Genomic DNA, 19,572 nt, shown 5'->3' with positions numbered 1-19,572 from the left:
CCTGAGTCCAACAACCCTCTAATGGATTCCCCCATTATAGAGATATCAGCGAATACCCTTGGGTCGTTTTTGCTACAGCGCTGTACTGAGGCAATCACCTGTCTCCTCACCGATCGTCTCTGCTTAAACCGGGATCTTGCCTTCTTTACCCGAACTGACAGTGCTCGCATCCCATCCACCTTTAAGTCGGAAAATATTCTATTACGGACTTCCAAATAATTCCTTAACCGCTCTTCATACGGTAAGTTCCTTAACCTAGCATGCAAACTATGTCTATCTATTTCATTCTTCTTATGTTCTACTTCCAGTTCGCAGGCCCCATCTGTGAGCGTGTTTCGCCTGCTTGAATCGCGCTCTTCTTCGCGTTTCCCGCACAATTCGGACAGGTCGGACAATATGCATCGGGCTTTCCACAGCGGTAGCAGAAGATTCGCCTCTCTGCTGCCATACAGTCCCGAAAACCATGATCCGTTTTCCCGCAGTTCCAGCAAGTCAACTTTACTGGACCCCGCCTTGTCACTTGCGCCTCTTCACAGACTTCTGCCTCCTCATCGCTTCTCGACAGATCCTGCGCGACCTCACTGACGTTCGCTCCTCGGCCAAAGTTGGTGGCTTTTGGTGCTCCTCGCCACGAGGATCGGGACTTCCGCTTCAAGTGTGCCTCTATTTCCACACATTCATCGCGCAGTTGGTCTAGGGAGTACACTCGTAAGCCATACACAAAACTCGCTATCTCATCTGTGAGAGCCTTTTTCACAATCTTAATCATTTCGCTTTCAGGTGGTGGCGTCTCTACCCTCGAAGAAAGCTTCCTCATGGCATGAAAAAAATCTTCCACGCTCTCGTTTGGCCGTTGCATCCGTTCCCGCAGTTCTCTCATTCGGTCAAACTCGGAAGCTGTGCCTCGGAAACGTGCAACCAAATCATCCCTCAACTCCTGCCAGTTACCACCACGATGATCCCGTACGTATTGCCAATACCATTCCCGAGCGTTTCCCGTAAGCAGATGATGTAACCCCTTCATCACCTCATCCCAGGGACATCGCATTTGCTTCTGCAGGAATTCGACTCGGAACACGAAATCCTCTACGGTCACCTTATTGGCGTCGCCATCGAAAGTCACGTCCCACTTCTCGACTCGGCCCCACCGAGGCCACGATCGGTAATGGGACGAGTGTGGATGCTGCTCCTCACGTGGGCTGCTGGTTGTTCTCCCACCGGATCTTCTATTCCCGCTACGACCCGTACCTTGCTGTCTCGTTATCGGGTTTAGCCAATTTTGAGCCCGATGATCACCCCGTCGATGCTGGTCTGCAGATGCCGTCGCCCCTACTCCTGAAGACGGCTCCGGACCATTCCCATCGTGCCCCGACCGTGACAAACGTGGTTTTGGTGGCGGTATGGCCGCTTCAGTCGAACTCGACGGCTTCCTCTTCGGTATGGCTCCTCGCTGCCCTTGCTCGGTGTTGTTGTCTTCCCATTGCGGTACTAGTGGCTGCTGTCTCATCGGCTGGAGTATCTCATTGAGTTCACGCATCATCCCCATGAACCCCATGCGTAACTCCTCCTGCAACACCCGACTTATAGAGTCAGCCTGCGCTGCTCTATTTGTTGCTCCCGCCTGAGCCATCGCTACATTCGCTGCTGATGCCAACTCAGAAGGAAGGAATGGTGTATTCGGCCACTCTTCTGCCCTGTTCTGGACTGGCGTTCTCGGCAAACCACCCACAGCTCCCAGATCACTACGATCTTGGTCGGCCATCGCCCCGGACACTTCTCCTAACGATCCCTCTCTTTCGTGTGCTCGAGATCGCGTCGGATATGGCCGACTTCCTACTACTTTTGGCATTCCCACCAAAGGACCACAAAGACCACGATTATAAAAATCTACACGAAACTAACTATATATACCTAAATAAATAAATACCCAAAAAAATAACACGCAAAATAAATAACCCCTCTGACAACAAATAATCACGTAAATAAATAAATAATTACTTAATAAATATGCCGCCAAATAGGCTAATATTCTTTTACCCAATAAATAATTGAATAACTAAATAAATAGAATATATATCTATCGACACCTAACCACAATTCAAAACATATATTCTCGAACAAACCCACAACACAACAAAATAACCGTCAATTCTTTTCTTCCCAGAATAGTTCTTTTTAGAGGAGGACACCTGACTAGCCGGGACCAACAACCGCTCCAGTTTCTGCGCTCCACTTGACAGTCGTCCTACGGATACACTACATTCACAAAACACCCCTTTTGTGTGACTTGTCGCCTACACTAGTCATCACATTGAGTGATGGCCGATAAGCGAGAAGCCTCACGGTGCACCAGTTCAACTTTCTTGTGTCTTGTCCCCGCCATCCATCCAACCGATTTGCCGTGACAGCCGATGCATCGCGGACAAACAGGTGAGAAACTAACTTGAACATTTACCTACAATGACTTACTCTATCTTATCCCATATCACATTCTATCACAGATTTATTCGATATCACAACCACCAGGCAATGTGTCCGTCGCAAACCACCAGTTCCTTCGTGGAACAGCAGTGACTTACGTCCACTAGCGACATCGAACTGTGGCGAAACGCAACATGGAACTCGTAAGTCCTCTCACTACAGCTTTTCTACCTAACTACATCTATCTCTCCCTAGCTTTGGCCACTCCGCGCCATTAAGGGTCAGCTTTGCGCTCCCCTTAAGCCTGCAGCAGCGACTTCTGCCGGGACAGCTAAACTGCATTTCGCGAGCCGTCGTCTTCTCTACAAAAATTTTATTTTTATTTATTTCTCCAATGCATTCCCCTCTACACGTCCAGGAGTCATTTGTTAGAATGACACCTGGAGTTGCGTCAGTCCAAATGCATTGGAACAATAAATACATTGGGCGCCATTTGTTACATTCGGCTTGCGGCTCGTGGGGCAACGCCGGCTAGCTCTCGACCCCAGGGATGGGTAGTTCCCCTTGCCCGCCAAATGTAAGCAAAGTTTGAGATTTCGACTTCTCGGGACATCAATTCAGACAAAAAAAACTACAATAGACTGCAAGACAAACAAAAAGAACCAAACAAATAGACGGCTGTCAAGGGGGTGAAGTCTAGGTGTTTCCACTTCGCGCGCCCACCCTACCTGTGGTCAAATATAACGTTCATTTTGGCCACCCTCTGCTGGAACGGCTGCGGCTGGTCTAATCCATGGCTTACGCCACGCGTCCTCCCTCTAAATTAATTTAGGCCTTCATCCTTTCAATATTCCTTAGTTTAATATATAATATAATACGACAAATACATCTCCTAACTATAAATTTTCTTCCTAGATAATAAACAATAATAATTTAAATAAATAACATAATAACAAAAAAAATACCAACTCACTTAACGACAGCACTCAAATAAATACCAACTGGATTAGGAGAATATACCTATGTGCGTAATGGGCGTTTTTATGCAGAATTAAATTGGGAAATGATTTACATTTCTTTTGGCCCTCCCGAGACTATCCTACCAAGAGCTCTTGTTAAGGGTCATAGGGGCAGATATAAACAAGGCCATCGACAACAAAAATGACCAAACAATATTTCACCAAAACGGTGGGCTTGTGAGACCCCGCGCCGCGCACAAGGGTTAATCCTACCATATGTTTTGTTTTGTGTCTATGTCGGGCAATGTTTGGCGTTTCACAAATCGGGTTTGTTTACGTTACGGTTCACTTAAACTATTAATAATAAATAACAATTAACACATATAATATGGGCAACACGATGAACAATACTAATACTGTCGGGCACATATGTGTCCGTAGCGGCTTGCGAGTGAGAATAGTGATCCCAAGGAAATATATATACGGTGGGCGATCGTGAGTGCAATGAACTTTGCGTGCCAATGTGAACGTGTAGTGTGTAAATGCGAGTGTAATCGTGAGTGCAAATCCTTAGGTGATCGTAGAGGTGGCTCCGGCAGAGTCCACAGGCTCGGACTACGTGTACCACTGCGTCTGCGGCACGGTCCTTGGTCACTCTAAGCGGATCGTTCGTTTGACCTGGTTAGGCATGCACCCCTCACAAATCTCGGCTTCATACACGGCACAAAATAACAGGCACGGAACGGACTCACAGTTAGATTTCGAAGGTTGGCTCGTCGGGCCCACTGCGGTCGATCCTCTCCAGAATTTCTCTCCCTCAGGTAAAATCACTGACCCGGCTGCGCTGGGCAATCTTCCGGGCCAGGCTATGGGAAATTTATCACGGATTACATTTTATTTAAATTCGAATTTTCACCACTCACTTTTTGAAAATTCCACTAATCGGGTTTAACCCCACTCGGCCTAGATTCTAGTTCTGCTATTAATTAGTACCTCTGCTTCGGATGACCAGCAATTCTTATGTCCACGTTTTAGATTTTTTTCACTCCTATTTAATCCCTTTCATGTATGCCTGCCTTTACCAATACACCTAACTAATCTTATCCTCTTCCTTCTTTTATTCAGTAACGGAATCTCGCTCTCACCGATACTGTCCTACATCATTTAGCCTCTTTGGAAAACCGATAGATGGCGCTTCGACTCAGCCCTGGACAATCTATCGCTGAGGTGGGACTGGAACATGCGGAAAATTTGTCCGCCGTATTTTCTGTGCGCTAAACACCCCCCTGGTCGACAATGGGTTAACGTTTCATTTTATTGATTGAAATCGTATTAACTCGTCAAAAAGAAAAACCTCTGCCGAAAATTTTTCGTCACAATATGGGACAAATAGTTGTGGTTGTGCGAAATGGCAACTACGCAGACACGTAATTATTACCAGCGCCCCCTGGCGAAGAAAGCAGTCAACTTATCCGATATATATATCTAATAATGTGCAAGGTGTGTGATTTAGAGAGGGTGGGAGATAAGGCGAAGAAAATAGTGTAATGCAATAGTGTGACCGTAGTGCAGCACTTAGAAATGTCCGTTTTAATAAAACGCGTACTATTTTAAAACTATAGTAAAATGTATTTTTCTACAATATGAAAATTGTACTATTGCCACTCGTTAAAAGGAACATCTGCCATAAAGAGCGTGTTTTCCATGTAAGCGCCAGTCAGTTTCGCGTACTGTTCTCCCGCGGCCGTGAACAGTCCCGGCGGGACAGCGGTGGCCGGAATGTGCAGGTACTTCTTGGCCAGACCATGCAGAAAGGGGTGCAAATACATTAGATTTTCCCACAGTTTCATCGGCTCCTCCTGCAGGCTACTGATTCTTCCATCAAAATAGCTGCTGATCTCATCGTCCTGGTCATTGGGCTCTGTGCTCTGCCGGTGCTTCTCCTTCTCATGCGATAAAGTCTTGTACGCCGCCCAGATGTCATAGTTTTCGTCCGTATCCTCTTGAGCAGTGGCTGCCACTCGAGGCTTTGCGTGTGTCTGAAAAATCTCGCAAAGATCTTTCTTGTAATGGGACGCCAGTTCACTGTAAAAAAAAGGCATGGTGCGAAAGCGCGGATCCAGTAGAGTGGCCATAGCCAGCTGAATGTTATTCTCCATGCTATCAAAGCACTCCTCGAGCTGATGGAGCAGAACCATGCGCAGATCATAAGTCAACTGATTTTCCGAGCTCCGGTGCTTCTTCAGTTCGTTGATGAGGGTGTATGCTATGGGCAAGGCCTTGCTAGCATCGGGAAATGACGTTTCTCCTGCTCGACTGAGCTCTCTCATCGAGCTGGCCAGCGGCTTCAGGACTCCCAGCAGCTCACGACACTGTTCCAGCTCTTCTTCGGACAGGGGCGGGCTAATCTCGAGTGGCACGTATTTGAGCAGGTGCGGGGCGTACTTTATGTATCTCTCGAGCATATCAAACGTGCTCAGGGGGCATTGCTTCACATCCAGTTGCAGTTTCCTTTGCCAGAGAAGAGCCCCACTGTCGAGGTAGTGCGCAACATAGGGGCGAACCTTCTCGCCGAAGTGAATAATCTCTTTGCGGAGCATAGTTTTCTCTAGTATAGTATTGAGCAGGTCTCCAAAGCAGGGCATGTGACGATGATCCCCCAAAAGGGACGCCACAGCATCCTCGAGCCGACGACAGCCTCTTGTGACCACGCAGGTGATCTTTGTTTTGCTTATGTCAAAACGGCGACACACCCGCTCCATCCGCTCCTCAATCTGGCTGGCACTGAAATGCTCGGGCAAGCTTTGTACCGACAACGTTCTGGAAACCTTTTCCAGTCCCTCGAAGAAATGAACCGCCAGCACCAGGTAACTTCGCTCCTCTGGTTTCGTGTGAACGGCACAACTTAGGGAGAGCGTGGATAGTCCTGCTAATTGTTGGCGCAGTTTTGATGCTTGCAGCTGCCGCTGGTTGTAAATATAAGTGCCCAGCTCATCCACGCTGGGAGGTTTAGAGCCAGGGCACAACTCACTTATCAAATGCTTGAATCCCTCGGCCTGAATGATATGCAGAGGATGCCTGTCACGGCAGACAAAGAAGGCCATGTTTTGAAGAAACGACCGCTGGCCTGCTACTCTTGCGTCCAGGTTGCTGTGGAAGTTGCTGCAAACCAAATTTCATATTCTATTATTTCTGCTATTCGCCAATGATCTTTAAGGTGAGCGAGATGAGATAGCTTACGTGATAACTTCCTCTACGTCGTCCAGCGGTAGATCCGGAATTTCAAATAGAGCAGTACTGGCTTCGGCGCTGGCATCATTTGCCACCTTGGGCTCAAATTCTATGATGTCCTCGGCGCTGACTGTCTCTGCAGCGGACTCCGTTTCACCAGTCGTCCAGAAGATAACGCTCTCCCCGGCAGCCTGTTCAACTGGCTGACAAGAGGCATCATCCAGCTCTATGAAATTATCTGGCTCCGCTTTAGTTTTTATTACCAGCCCACTGCCGCTGTGATATTTCCCCTGGAACAGGGACAGGAGGCCCTCGTAAGGCGGCGACTTTTTGATTTTCCTCTTTCCACATGAGACTCCCGCTTGAACATGCCACGCATCACCACAGATTCATTATTATTGAGATCTCTGCAATTTATAAAGTAAAGTCAGTTCATCAGCCCTGGGCAGACACAATCATATGGAAGGAAGCACAGCACTTACATCTGCGGATGGGTCTTCATGTGCTTCATCAAGTTGGACGTGTTGCCGGAAGTTTTGATGATCTTTTCGCAGAGCTGGCATTGCGCCGTATTGTTTGAAATTTTATCATAATATTTCCAAACTTTACTACGAGCCATGGTAGTTTACTAGAGGTGTCAAACCATCAAGGGCACTATCGATTTTTTGCTGCTATCCGCTACTATCGACGGTTTTTGCGACTATCATGATAGTATCGAGCTACAGTTGTTGCGCTTTTGATATCTTTGGATTGGCTGCTCTAAGATACGAAGACAAACAAATCAACAGGTGGCATCTAATGTTTACTATGGACAAGTTCCTAAAAGGTTTCAATGGTTTTTTAATAATTATTTGAGCCCGAATTATCACGATAGAATCGATTGTTTTTTCAAAACATTCAGCGTTGATATTCCTCGATTTTGATATTCCGTTTAATATTACTAGCTAGCTGGGAATCTCAGCCCTAAACAAATAATTTGATCCGATAGATACATAAATTGGCAAGTTTTCAGAAGTCCTTTTTATTGGATTATTTACATATTAAGGTTCAAACAAAAACGGCCAAAGCATAAAACGTAAATGTTAACTAAATGTGATGTCATTGATGCCGTTCAACCAAGTTTAATCTATGCGTATTGATGTATTACAAGAGCAGACCAGAGGCAAGGCAACTTACCGCACGAACGTATAAATAATGGAACATAGTGCCCTGCAAGTTGAATGCAGCTATTACAAGTACCTTCCATTTCGGTACGGGTAGAAAAGTCTGCAAATATCAATACATTAATTAATTAAAATCAGCCAAACTGAGGGATATATGGGTACATACCATATGGGAAAGATGATACTCGTCTAATATTATTACAAACTTTTCATTTCGAAAATATGTGAGGCACGATACCAAATTGACCTTGCCGATTTTCACATCTGCTATGTGACTGGGGCTTTTAAGGTACTGGATCGCGTTCTTCAGATCGTTGGCGTTAAATTCCACTAGACTAAATGATTTGAAGAGGTAAAACATGGGACAAACGGGTCGGCGGTTTGTGTACTGGTCAGGTTTCTTCGGATATGCTAGTTTCTTCATCCGGCCAGGCTTTGCCGGTCGCAAAGGGCCCACAGCTTGTTGCTGGTCCTGGGATGACGCATTGCTGGTTGCAGCAGTGGCACTGGCTCCAGCCTTGCTCGTATTCATCTTGTCCTGTGCAGTGTAGTGCGTAGTCCTGGAAAGTCCTGTCAGTGGCTAGTCCTAGTAGCCGGTAGCCGGGTAGCGTCTCGTAGCGTCGCGTAGCGTCGGTTTTGCAGTTTTTGCAGCCCTAGCTATGCTATCGATACGAACACAATACCATCGATTGTTGTACGTCTAGGTCCAGTTTATGTCCTTACCAATCCTTAGCAGGAGCTATAGTTAAAGAAAGACTTCTATAGTTATAGCCATCGTGTTTTTCAGATCTCATGAGATACATCTCAATTCCAATTTATATAAATATAATTTATAAATTTATATCGATACTATCGTTTCGGCAACGATCCAGCCCTAGTGAAAGATCCGTTATGATATGTGTGTTTGTGTGAGTGTGGACGCGGCGCGCCAAAGCGCTTAAGCTAGCTTAAATGCTGAAACTAACTACGTACAGCAACTACGTAAAGTAACGTTAACTTAGTAACTATCTAGTAACAGTAGTAACCTAACCTGTAGTTAAGTGGAGCAGCAGCCCGACATATGAGCATAGTTACGTGTGTGTATGTGTGTGTGCGTCCGCGAACGCACGCCAAATCGGCTTAAACTCTCTCACTTAAACTCGCTTAAACGCCTAAACTAACTAGGCACCGTGCAGTAACTACGTAACGTTAACTTAGTTAGTAACGATATAGTACCAGTAAATAACTTACCTGTAGTTAAGTGGAGCAACAGCCGGAGCATCCCATTTTGAGCATATACGTGTGTGTGTGTGTGGACGCGACGCACCAATAGCTGTAATAATGAGTAAAAACAGGAAAACAAGAGAGAAAAAAAAGGACAAGGCCGCCGATATCCCAAACCCCAAATCTTCGGTGAACAGCAACGGTCCCCACAGGCTCCAAGCGGCTTTGGGATGTCCCCACCAAAAGTCCGACAGTCCCACGGAGACGGCGAGCAGTAGCAGCAGCAGCGGTTTCTCTTCCAGGGACAGCAGAGACCAACATCGGCAGGATACGGATAAGTCGCAAACCAGCGCCATTGCCAAGCGGGATACCTTCGCATCGCAGCAGCAGCAGCAGGCGGCCCTCTCGCAGGAGACTGTAGTGAATCGCTCCAGACTGGCCATTGAGGCAGCAACGAGGCGCTATGGGGCGTCAGACTATGCGCCACATCCCACAGGGATAGTGTTGCGACGCGTGGGCTACTACACGATACCCTCGCTGGATGATCTCAAGTCCTACCTGGCCGAGGATGGGTCCGGTGTGGTGCCCAATTTCACCATTGGACGCGAGGGCTATGGCACTGTGTTCTTTGCCATGGAAATGGACGTGGCTGGACTGAATCTGGATGAGATTGGTAAGTGATTGGGGAGGAGCCAGGCCAGACAAGCATCATCCGCCAAGAACTATTCTCGCTCTCTCTCTGCAGTTTACTTCCGTAACAAGGGGATCATCATTTATCCTGACGATGAGAAGAGGCCGCCTATCAACCAAGGCCTGAATCGTGAGGCACAAGTCACCCTCGAGCAGGTATGGCCCGTGGACAAGACCCAGCCTGTGCCTGTTGTGAAGGATGCGCAGCGTCTGATCGAAATGAATTGGGAGGGACATCTGCGTTGCGCCTGCTATGCAAACGATACGCGCTTCGTCGAGTATCGCCCAGAGACCGGCAGTTGGGTGTTTTGTGTGAAGCACTTCTCCAAGTACGGCCTGGACGAGGACGATAACAAGATGACGCTCCATTCGTTGCGGCCCAGCGTGTATCCGATGATATGCGGCACAAGGTTCCGCGGCCAGTGACACATCCGCGCGCACGCTCTTCTTCTTCGCGAATTCGTTCTTTGACATAAAACGAATGTGACTTCGTATTGTGGCGTTGCCAGACTCGTGCAATTCGTAGTTTCGGGCTGCCACCATGATATTTTTCTACCCGTTTCATTACCGATTAGCTTTGAACCGATCTGGCAGCCCTAAAAAAAAAGTAGGCAAAAAAGAAGAAGATAAATTTTCCACAAATAGTAAGAAGAAAACCCACTGCGTGTTACATTCGGCTTGCGGCTCGTGGGGCAACGCCGGCTAGCTCTCGACCCCAGGGATGGGTAGTTCCCCTTGCCCGCCAAATGTAAGCAAAGTTTGAGATTTCGACTTCTCGGGACATCAATTCAGACAAAAAAAACTACAATAGACTGCAAGACAAACAAAAAGAACCAAACAAATAGACGGCTGTCAAGGGGGTGAAGTCTAGGTGTTTCCACTTCGCGCGCCCACCCTACCTGTGGTCAAATATAACGTTCATTTTGGCCACCCTCTGCTGGAACGGCTGCGGCTGGTCTAATCCATGGCTTACGCCACGCGTCCTCCCTCTAAATTAATTTAGGCCTTCATCCTTTCAATATTCCTTAGTTTAATATATAATATAATACGACAAATACATCTCCTAACTATAAATTTTCTTCCTATAATAAACAATAATAATTTAAATAAATAACATAATAACAAAAAAAATACCAACTCACTTAACGACAGCACTCAAATAAATACCAACTGGATTAGGAGAATATACCTATGTGCGTAATGGGCGTTTTTATGCAGAATTAAATTGGGAAATGATTTACATTTCTTTTGGCCCTCCCGAGACTATCCTACCAAGAGCTCTTGTTAAGGGTCATAGGGGCAGATATAAACAAGGCCATCGACAACAAAAATGACCAAACAATATTTCACCAAAACGGTGGGCTTGTGAGACCCCGCGCCGCGCACAAGGGTTAATCCTACCATATGTTTGTTTTGTGTCTATGTCGGGCAATGTTTGGCGTTTCACAAATCGGGTTTGTTTACGTTACGGTTCACTTAAACTATTAATAATAAATAACAATTAACACATATAATATGGGCAACACGATGAACAATACTAATACTGTCGGGCACATATGTGTCCGTAGCGGCTTGCGAGTGAGAATAGTGATCCCAAGGAAATATATATACGGTGGGCGATCGTGAGTGCAATGAACTTTGCGTGCCAATGTGAACGTGTAGTGTGTAAATGCGAGTGTAATCGTGAGTGCAAATCCTTAGGTGATCGTAGAGGTGGCTCCGGCAGAGTCCACAGGCTCGGACTACGTGTACCACTGCGTCTGCGGCACGGTCCTTGGTCACTCTAAGCGGATCGTTCGTTTGACCTGGTTAGGCATGCACCCCTCACAATCTCGGCTTCATACACGGCACAAAATAACAGGCACGGAACGGACTCACAGTTAGATTTCGAAGGTTGGCTCGTCGGGCCCACTGCGGTCGATCCTCTCCAGAATTTCTCTCCCTCAGGTAAAATCACTGACCCGGCTGCGCTGGGCAATCTTCCGGGCCAGGCTATGGGAAATTTATCACGGATTACATTTTATTTAAATTCGAATTTTCACCACTCACTTTTTGAAAATTCCACTAATCGGGTTTAACCCCACTCGGCCTAGATTCTAGTTCTGCTATTAATTAGTACCTCTGCTTCGGATGACCAGCAATTCTTATGTCCACGTTTTAGATTTTTTTCACTCCTATTTAATCCCTTTCATGTATGCCTGCCTTTACCAATACACCTAACTAATCTTATCCTCTTCCTTCTTTTATTCAGTAACGGAATCTCGCTCTCACCGATACTGTCCTACATCATTTAGCCTCTTTGGAAAACCGATAGATGGCGCTTCGACTCAGCCTGGACAATCTATCGCTGAGGTGGGACTGGAACATGCGGAAAATTTGTCCGCCGTATTTTCTGTGCGCTAAACACCCCCCTGGTCGACAATGGGTTAACGTTTCATTTTATTGATTGAAATCGTATTAACTCGTCAAAAAGAAAAACCTCTGCCGAAAATTTTTCGTCACAATATGGGACAAATAGTTGTGGTTGTGCGAAATGGCAACTACGCAGACACGTAATTATTACCAGCGCCCCCTGGCGAAGAAAGCAGTCAACTTATCCGATATATATATCTAATAATGTGCAAGGTGTGTGATTTAGAGAGGGTGGGAGATAAGGCGAAGAAATAGTGTAATGCAATAGTGTGACCGTAGTGCAGCACTTAGAAATGTCCGTTTTAATAAAACGCGTACTATTTTAAAACTATAGTAAAATGTATTTTTCTACAATATGAAAATTGTACTATTGCCACTCGTTAAAAGGAACATCTGCCATAAAGAGCGTGTTTTCCATGTAAGCGCCAGTCAGTTTCGCGTACTGTTCTCCCGCGGCCGTGAACAGTCCCGGCGGGACAGCGGTGGCCGGAATGTGCAGGTACTTCTTGGCCAGACCATGCAGAAAGGGGTGCAAATACATTAGATTTTCCCACAGTTTCATCGGCTCCTCCTGCAGGCTACTGATTCTTCCATCAAAATAGCTGCTGATCTCATCGTCCTGGTCATTGGGCTCTGTGCTCTGCCGGTGCTTCTCCTTCTCATGCGATAAAGTCTTGTACGCCGCCCAGATGTCATAGTTTTCGTCCGTATCCTCTTGAGCAGTGGCTGCCACTCGAGGCTTTGCGTGTGTCTGAAAAATCTCGCAAAGATCTTTCTTGTAATGGGACGCCAGTTCACTGCAAAAAGGCATGGTGCGAAAGCGCGGATCCAGCAGAGTGGCCATAGCCAGCTGAATATTATTCTCCATGCTATCAAAGCACTCCTCGAGCTGATGGAGCAGAACCATGCGCAGATCATAAGTCAACTGATTTTCCGAGCTCCGGTGCTTCTTCAGTTCGTTGATGAGGGTGTATGCTATGGGCAAGGCCTTGCTAGCATCGGGAAATGACGTTTCTCCTGCTCGACTGAGCTCTCTCATCGAGCTGGCCAGCGGCTTCAGGACTCCCAGCAGCTCACGACACTGTTCCAGCTCTTCTTCGGACAGGGGCGGGCTAATCTCGAGTGGCACGTATTTGAGCAGGTGCGGGGCGTACTTTATGTATCTCTCGAGCATGTCAAACGTGCTCAGGGGGCATTGCTTCACATCCAGTTGCAGTTTCCTTTGCCAGAGAAGAGCCCCACTGTCGAGGTAGTGCGCAACATAGGGGCGAACCTTCTCGCAGAAGTGAATAATCTCTTTGCGGAGCATAGTTTTCTCTAGTATAGTATTGAGCAGGTCTCCAAAGCAGGGCATGTGACGATGATCCCCCAAAAGGGACGCCACAGCATCCTCGAGCCGACGACAGCCTCTTGTGACCACGCAGGTGATCTTTGTTTTGCTTATGTCAAAACGGCGACACACCCGCTCCATCCGCTCCTCAATCTGGCTGGCACTGAAATGCTCGGGCAAGCTTTGTACCGACAACGTTCTGGAAACCTTTTCCAGTCCCTCGAAGAAATGAACCGCCAGCACCAGGTAACTTCGCTCCTCTGGTTTCGTGTGAACGGCACAACTTAGGGAGAGCGTGGATAGTCCTGCTAATTGTTGGCGCAGTTTCGATGCTTGCAGCTGCCGCTGGTTGTAAATATAAGTGCCCAGCTCATCCACGCTGGGAGGTTTAGAGCCAGGGCACAACTCACTTATCAAATGCTTGAATCCCTCGGCCTGAATGATATGCAGAGGATGCCTGTCACGGCAGACAAAGAAGGCCATGTTTTGAAGAAACGACCGCTGGCCTGCTACTCTTGCGTCCAGGTTGCTGTGGAAGTTGCTGCAAACCAAATTTCATATTCTATTATTTCTGCTATTCGCCAATGATCTTTAAGGTGAGCGAGATGAGATAGCTTACGTGATAACTTCCTCTACGTCGTCCAGCGGTAGATCCGGAATTTCAAATAGAGCAGTACTGGCTTCGGCGCTGGCATCATTTGCCACCTTGGGCTCAAATTCTATGATGTCCTCGGCGCTGACTGTCTCTGCAGCGGACTCCGTTTCACCAGTCGTCCAGAAGATAACGCTCTCCCCGGCAGCCTGTTCAACTGGCTGACAAGAGGCATCATCCAGCTCTATGAAATTATCTGGCTCCGCTTTAGTTTTTATTACCAGCCCACTGCCGCTGTGATATTTCCCCTGGAACAAGGACAGGAGGCCCTCGTAAGGCGGCGACTTTTTGATTTTCCTCTTTACCACATGAGACTCCCGCTTGAACATGCCACGCATCACCACAGATTCATTATTATTGAGATCTCTGCAATTTATAAAGTAAAGTCAGTTCATCAGCCCTGGGCAGACACAATCATATGGAAGGAAGCACAGCACTTACATCTGCGGATGGGTCTTCATGTGCTTCATCAAGTTGGACGTGTTGCCGGAAGTTTTGATGATCTTTTCGCAGAGCTGGCATTGCGCCGTATTGTTTGAAATTTTATCATAATATTTCCAAACTTTACTACGAGCCATGGTAGTTTACTAGAGGTGTCAAACCATCAAGGGCACTATCGATTTTTTGCTGCTATCCGCTACTATCGACGGTTTTTGCGACTATCATGATAGTATCGAGCTACAGTTGTTGCGCTTCTGATATCTTTGGATTGGCTGCTCTAAGATACGAAGACAAACAAATCAACAGGTGGCATCTAATTTTTACTATGGACAAGTTCCTAAAAGGTGCCAATGGTTTTTTAATAATAAATAAAAACTATCGTTGGCTCAACTATCAATCGTTTGACAGGCTCTATCGTTGACGCAGACGCGGATTTGAAGCCGCCTCACCCTTAAAAATATACCGAAATATACCTGCCCAGGAAAAAAGACTAATACCCTCTTGCACACTGAGCCCATCCCGGGGGAACGGTGGGAATTTCTTGAATGATGTGAAACACCGATTCATAGCCATTTCACACTGGCGAAAGGTTCCGTAATAGCCTATTCCCATAGGCACCATCCACCATCCATTTCGGGGATGGTCCGTAAGGTTTTGCCGTTCCGAAAATTTACCAGTTATTCCACCATCCATCTGGGATGTTCCTAATTCGCACGTTTCCGTGGGGTATTTTTTCGACAATTTTCCAATGCAAACTTAATTTTTTGAAATTCAAAACGAAAAAGTGGAATTCACTGCAGGAAAATGGGAAAAACAGAACAAAACATCTGATAAGTCAGAATTGTCTAAGGCACAAAAACTCGGAAGTGAGATAGTTTGTGGACTATCCTCTGGGAATTCGTTTATGAATGCTCTGCAAAACTCATGCAGGACATTAATAACCATTTCAATACTATAAATATTCACCACAGATTAATGACGGGAAAAGTGATTTTACAACGATTTGTATAGAATTAACTTACAGGACGAACGAATCTTTTAGTTGGAATACTCGTATATTTTTCAAAATCAATTGATATACACTCTTGTGGTGTCGAGTTCACAGATGTACGAGAGCTTGCTGCGGCAGGAGTAATCGTTCATGAACCAGGGCTCCCCGATGCGGTAGAGATTCATGCAGTTCTCGCTGTTCAGATTGTCCGGCTGGCTGGTGTACCATTTGGCATAGGGCAGGGGCCGGGCAGGCCCAAACTGCAGCCAGCTGCCCTGCCGGCCAATGCCACCAATCCAGATCCAGTCGGCACGATAGCCCATTCTCGTCAAGAAGTCGGTCAGCTCTTTGAACTTGTACTCGGAGTCGACGGTGGCCAGCTGGAGGCCCGACCGAACGCAGCGCTCGTTGGCATCGTACCAGATGAGCTGGAGAGGGAAGGGATTCATGGTGATTAGAAGATTTCAGAAAAGAGTCTATGTAACGGACAACCACCTTTTCCTTGCTCTCCACATAGTAATGCTTCTCGCCGACCCTACTCAATGGCAGTGAGCAGTTGAAGCCCTCGACGCAAGACAGCGCCAGAGCAGCTAAAACCGAAGCGAACAGTTTCATCTTTTACTGTGTGGATCGAGTGATGCTCTACTCAGGTAATTTTTTTATTTATATAGCAGCCTCGCATTGGGTTTTCTTTGTTCTGAATATTTACTCGAGTCGCGTCATCGATTGATTCAAATAAGGGGCGGTCCTTTATCTGTCGTCGTCAATTCCCATTATGCTCATTACGTTGGATGGGACCGAATTGTGCCCACGGGGGTGGTGATAGGTGATAAGACCAGTCATATAAATGCGCCTGCATTGCTGCATATGGACAGACCATTATCAGTAATCAGTCACTATGAGGGTATTTCTTCTGCTACCAATCCTGCAGTTACCTCTCCAGTGCGTCCTGGCTCAGGAACTCAAGTGCTCGGAGGACAGTCCAGTTGGGAGACAGCGCCTTTAAGTTGGGGCGCGGCATGGTGATGCCATACTCCATGCTCCAGATGTGTACTGCTCCACTGCAATGATGTCCTCCAATTTCAGTTCAACTGGTGGGATGCGGCCAGAAGTTGCATGGACCTGGGAAAGCAGTTGGCTACCATCGACAGCGAGGTATCGCAATACCTCAATCAGTTGGGTTTTGGTACAGACGAAGCGGTTTGGTTCTCTGGCTTTGGCATCAAGTCCGGGGCCTGGATCTCGCTGGCAAACTCCAAGATCCAGACCTACTTCAAGTGGGCCACCGCTGAACCCAATGACTTGTACTGTGCGGAAAACTGCCTGGGAATTAAGGTCAGCAGCGGAAATTGGTTTATGCATGACCTGAGTTGCTTCAAAGAATACTCATATCGATGCTATTCATAAGAAGACTGAGAATTTCGAGTTTATTCGGTCAGATCGGAATAGAAGTGTTTCTGTAGTTGTATAGTAGGCTGAATCAAAAATTTTTTTTTCGAGATTCAAACGGGACACACACTAGTTTTGTTACCTTGGATTTAATAGTAGTTTACATGTTTTTAATTTATTTTTTTAGAGGTTGCTACCGAATTTTACAAAAAATTGTAAGCAAGAAAATTAAAACAACATTTTTTTGCTGAATGAGTTGGATAACAATAGTCAACACTAGAATTAGGCTGTGGGCCAAACTTTAGATTCTTATAGATTTCGGGGTTTAAAAATTTTTAACGAATTAAGATATAAGATACTAAAGCTATGTGAAAAATAGAAACACTACCTCTGAAAAAAACCAAGAAAAAAATACCAGATTTTAAAAATTCTTAAAAGAAATGACACCATAAAAAAAATAATAGAGTACTACAAAAATTTTTAAATCCCGAAATCTATCAGAAAAAGTCATTTTGGTTCACAGCCTAAATCAAAAGTTCAATTTTGTCGAGTAGTGTACTTGATTAAATCTATCGTATATTTATTGATACCATTCATATCGTCATTAATCAGTTATTGGCAGTAAAAAACCTGCTCAAGTTTCTGCGAACAAGTTAACTAAATATATCAACCTAAGCTGAATTTCTTGATTTTCACCAATAGTTAATTTTTTAACAGTAACTAAAAAAAAATTAAAAACACCTTATTATCAATATGAAATAGTTTCTACGTTTCAATATTATTTAGAAAAACCAACGAATTAAATTTTTTTTAATGTATGTATATTTAACCAAAAAAGTGTATTTTCTTTTCGTGGTAGCCCCAAACATTAAACTAAAAATTTTAAAAATGTTTTGGGCGGTGTCCCCTTCGAAAAAACAAAAAAAAAATTCTTTGGTCAAATTTTGGCCCAGCCTATTGTATAGTTTATAATTAATTGGAGCTTCAGGAGTTCTGCCAAGATAAATTACTGAAACGTTTGGTTTTATAGACAGTAATTTGCTTTCAATAAATAAATAAACATCATAATGTATAAAAGGAAATAACCATCGTTTTTTGGACAATTTAAAGACAATTGATTCGTGGCTGAAATCGGTTTCATAAAAATTAAGTACATTTGCTGCTCACTTAAGAAATAGTCATTGTTGAATGCTGAAATCTCTTAAGCCAATAATCCAATTTTATTTATTTATTTATTTATTTATTCGCCAACGGATAAACCTTATCTTCCTTTGCAATCTCTCGATACGCGCAATTTGAACGACCCCAGTGGGGTTCCAAACCACCGAAGCATACTCAAGGCGCGAGCGCACAAGAAATGAATAAAGACTTAGCCTCGTATATGGGTCCCTAAACTGGGATGAATTACGCGTAACAAAGCCGAACATAGCATAGGCTCTTGGCAAAATGAAGTTCAAATGCTCGATAAAAAAAAATTTTGAATCGAACAAGACCCCTAGGTCAAGTGTCTCTGCATGCTTCAAGAGCGGAAGGCCAACTAGCGAAAATGAGGCCTGAACATTGAATACACACTTGCTAAAGGACACAAAGTAACATTTGTTAATGTTGAGAGGGAGAGAATTATGTGTGCACCAACGAGCGACTGCATCCAGGTGTCGCTGAAGACGGATACTGTCGCCTAAAGTTTTGATAGGACGGAAGATTTTCAGATCATCAGCATAAAGCAAATGCTCAGAAGATTGAATGCTGAAACATATGTCATTAATGAAAATAGCAAACAGCAACGGCCCAAGAGCACTTCCCTGTGGAAGGCCGGAAGTAGCCAAATATGGGTCCGACTGCTTTCCGTTTACCAACACAACATACTCTCGCTGCTCCAGATACGACATGAACCAACAAAGCATGCTCGAATGAATCCCCAACCGATGCAGCTTGGCTACTAAGGCACAGTGGGAGACTTTGTCAAAAGCCTTAGCAAAGTCAGTGTACACTACATCGACCTGAGAATGCCTTTCAAAGGCATGTGTGCAAAAATTACTGAAGGCTACCAAATTAGTGGTCGTTGATCTACCCGGCATAAAAGCATGCTGATTTGGGCTTATGTACGACTTCATGAGGAAAGAGATCTTTTTGGCAATGATTCGCTCAAGAAGTTTTGAGACATTGTTGAGTTTGGCAATTGGTCTATAATTAGAGATACAATTCTTAGCACCTTTCTTAAAAACGGGAGTAATAGTGGCAGCTTTCCACTTTTTAATAAACTGACCCGTTACCAAAGAATTTTTGAACAGAATTTTAAGAGGCTCACATTTCTCACTCAGAATACGATTTTGCCACCCCTTTTTGGCTCAGGCTCCCCTTTGCTACGCTAGACAATTAAGAGTTCACTGATCAACAGGTTAATGACGAGAAAAGTGATTTTACAACGATTTGTATCGAATTGAAATCGATTTGCAACAATTTACGAGCAGCTATGAGTGTAATAGGTGGGAAATTGGCTGAAGAGGTCATTTGAAGTAGGATTCCTTTTAAAAGAAGTGCTTCAGCAGCTTTTACTGCAGATGGCAGCAAACAAGATGTCCTGGCACGTCTCAAAATCCTGGTGAAGTAGAAGGATGTGGCTAAGGGGTTAGAGTTACACCTAATACTAATGATGGTATAGCCAAGATTGAGAAATATGGTCGACCTGT

At 45.3% G+C, this 19,572-nt stretch overlaps 6 protein-coding genes and 2 long non-coding RNA genes across 9 annotated transcripts; 4 read left to right on the top strand and 4 right to left on the bottom strand.

The window, feature by feature from the left end:
• The first annotated feature begins 2,503 nt into the window (after positions 1–2,503).
• On the top strand, positions 2,504–3,307 carry LOC121404842. Its single transcript, XR_005968246.1, has 2 exons — positions 2,504–2,624; positions 2,677–3,307. It is a non-coding gene; the product is annotated as an uncharacterized LOC121404842 (long non-coding RNA).
• A 539-nt stretch (positions 3,308–3,846) lies between these two features.
• Positions 3,847–4,910, top strand: LOC111075771. The gene is made up of 3 exons (XR_002607972.2): positions 3,847–3,875; positions 3,955–4,201; positions 4,506–4,910. It is a non-coding gene; the product is annotated as an uncharacterized LOC111075771 (long non-coding RNA).
• Positions 4,911–5,035: 125 nt separating this feature from the next.
• LOC121404898 (E3 SUMO-protein ligase ZBED1) lies at positions 5,036–7,275 on the bottom strand. Its single transcript, XM_041595301.1, has 4 exons — positions 7,094–7,275; positions 6,961–7,018; positions 6,621–6,901; positions 5,036–6,542 (listed from the first exon to the last, which is right to left on the bottom strand). The coding sequence occupies exons 1-4, from the start codon at positions 7,228–7,230 to the stop codon at positions 5,036–5,038; spliced, it is 1,983 nt and encodes a 660-aa protein (XP_041451235.1). The 5' UTR covers positions 7,231–7,275.
• A 349-nt stretch (positions 7,276–7,624) lies between these two features.
• Positions 7,625–10,134, bottom strand: LOC121404884. 2 transcript variants are annotated; one of them, XR_005968259.1, is made up of 3 exons: positions 9,005–10,134; positions 7,941–8,513; positions 7,625–7,877 (listed from the first exon to the last, which is right to left on the bottom strand). XR_005968259.1 is itself a non-coding variant. In XM_041595276.1 (2 exons), the coding sequence occupies exons 1-2, from the start codon at positions 8,304–8,306 to the stop codon at positions 7,755–7,757; spliced, it is 489 nt and encodes a 162-aa protein (XP_041451210.1). In that variant the 5' UTR covers positions 8,307–8,432; the 3' UTR covers positions 7,625–7,754. The 2 variants fall into 2 exon arrangements, 1 of the variants encoding a protein (XP_041451210.1); XM_041595276.1 differs by lacking the exon at positions 9,005–10,134 and having other exon boundaries at positions 7,941–8,432.
• LOC121404883 (nuclear pore complex protein Nup98-Nup96-like) lies at positions 8,664–10,724 on the top strand. Its single transcript, XM_041595275.1, has 2 exons — positions 8,664–9,650; positions 9,723–10,724. The coding sequence occupies exons 1-2, from the start codon at positions 9,095–9,097 to the stop codon at positions 10,091–10,093; spliced, it is 927 nt and encodes a 308-aa protein (XP_041451209.1). The 5' UTR covers positions 8,664–9,094; the 3' UTR covers positions 10,094–10,724.
• Positions 10,725–12,446: 1,722 nt separating this feature from the next.
• LOC111075770 (E3 SUMO-protein ligase ZBED1) lies at positions 12,447–14,680 on the bottom strand. Its single transcript, XM_022369246.2, has 3 exons — positions 14,503–14,680; positions 14,029–14,427; positions 12,447–13,950 (listed from the first exon to the last, which is right to left on the bottom strand). Exons 1-3 carry the CDS (start codon positions 14,637–14,639, stop codon positions 12,447–12,449), a joined length of 2,040 nt encoding a protein of 679 aa, XP_022224938.2. The 5' UTR covers positions 14,640–14,680.
• Positions 14,681–15,544: 864 nt separating this feature from the next.
• On the bottom strand, positions 15,545–16,145 carry LOC111075796 (C-type lectin 37Db-like). Its single transcript, XM_022369285.2, has 2 exons — positions 15,989–16,145; positions 15,545–15,921 (listed from the first exon to the last, which is right to left on the bottom strand). The coding sequence occupies exons 1-2, from the start codon at positions 16,106–16,108 to the stop codon at positions 15,571–15,573; spliced, it is 471 nt and encodes a 156-aa protein (XP_022224977.1). The 5' UTR covers positions 16,109–16,145; the 3' UTR covers positions 15,545–15,570.
• Positions 16,146–16,391: 246 nt separating this feature from the next.
• Positions 16,392–17,030, top strand: LOC111075797 (collectin-11-like). Its single transcript, XM_022369286.2, has 2 exons — positions 16,392–16,515; positions 16,580–17,030. Exons 1-2 carry the CDS (start codon positions 16,513–16,515, stop codon positions 16,898–16,900), a joined length of 324 nt encoding a protein of 107 aa, XP_022224978.2. The 5' UTR covers positions 16,392–16,512; the 3' UTR covers positions 16,901–17,030.
• The last annotated feature ends 2,542 nt before the right edge of the window (positions 17,031–19,572 follow it).

This window comes from Drosophila obscura, unplaced genomic scaffold (assembly GCF_018151105.1).
Source record: "Drosophila obscura isolate BZ-5 IFL unplaced genomic scaffold, ASM1815110v1 contig_46, whole genome shotgun sequence".
Lineage (NCBI taxonomy): Eukaryota > Metazoa > Arthropoda > Insecta > Diptera > Drosophilidae > Drosophila > Drosophila obscura.
This window is presented reverse-complemented; position numbering and strand designations above follow the sequence as displayed.

Bases quoted from the DNA above. Each gene is read 5' to 3' on its own strand.
- LOC121404898 (XM_041595301.1), bottom strand. From the start codon at position 7,230: ATGGCTCGTAGTAAAGTTTGGAAATATTATGATAAAATTTCAAACAAT. The intron at 6,902-6,960 runs GTGGAAAGAGGA...TCCCTGTTCCAG, and splicing joins TGTTCAAGCGGGAGTCTCAT to GGGAAATATCACAGCGGCAG. The intron at 6,543-6,620 runs GTAAGCTATCTC...TTTGGTTTGCAG, and splicing joins GACGTAGAGGAAGTTATCAC to CAACTTCCACAGCAACCTGG.
- LOC111075770 (XM_022369246.2), bottom strand. From the start codon at position 14,639: ATGGCTCGTAGTAAAGTTTGGAAATATTATGATAAAATTTCAAACAAT. The intron at 14,428-14,502 runs GTAAGTGCTGTG...TATAAATTGCAG, and splicing joins ATGAAGACCCATCCGCAGAT to AGATCTCAATAATAATGAAT. The intron at 13,951-14,028 runs GTAAGCTATCTC...TTTGGTTTGCAG, and splicing joins GACGTAGAGGAAGTTATCAC to CAACTTCCACAGCAACCTGG.
- LOC111075796 (XM_022369285.2), bottom strand. From the start codon at position 16,108: ATGAAACTGTTCGCTTCGGTTTTAGCTGCTCTGGCGCTGTCTTGCGTC. The intron at 15,922-15,988 runs GTGGTTGTCCGT...TTCCCTCTCCAG, and splicing joins ATGTGGAGAGCAAGGAAAAG to CTCATCTGGTACGATGCCAA.
- LOC121404884 (XM_041595276.1), bottom strand. From the start codon at position 8,306: ATGAATACGAGCAAGGCTGGAGCCAGTGCCACTGCTGCAACCAGCAAT. The intron at 7,878-7,940 runs GTATGTACCCAT...TGATATTTGCAG, and splicing joins AGTATCATCTTTCCCATATG to ACTTTTCTACCCGTACCGAA.
- LOC121404883 (XM_041595275.1), top strand. From the start codon at position 9,095: ATGAGTAAAAACAGGAAAACAAGAGAGAAAAAAAAGGACAAGGCCGCC. The intron at 9,651-9,722 runs GTAAGTGATTGG...CTCTCTCTGCAG, and splicing joins ACTGAATCTGGATGAGATTG to TTTACTTCCGTAACAAGGGG.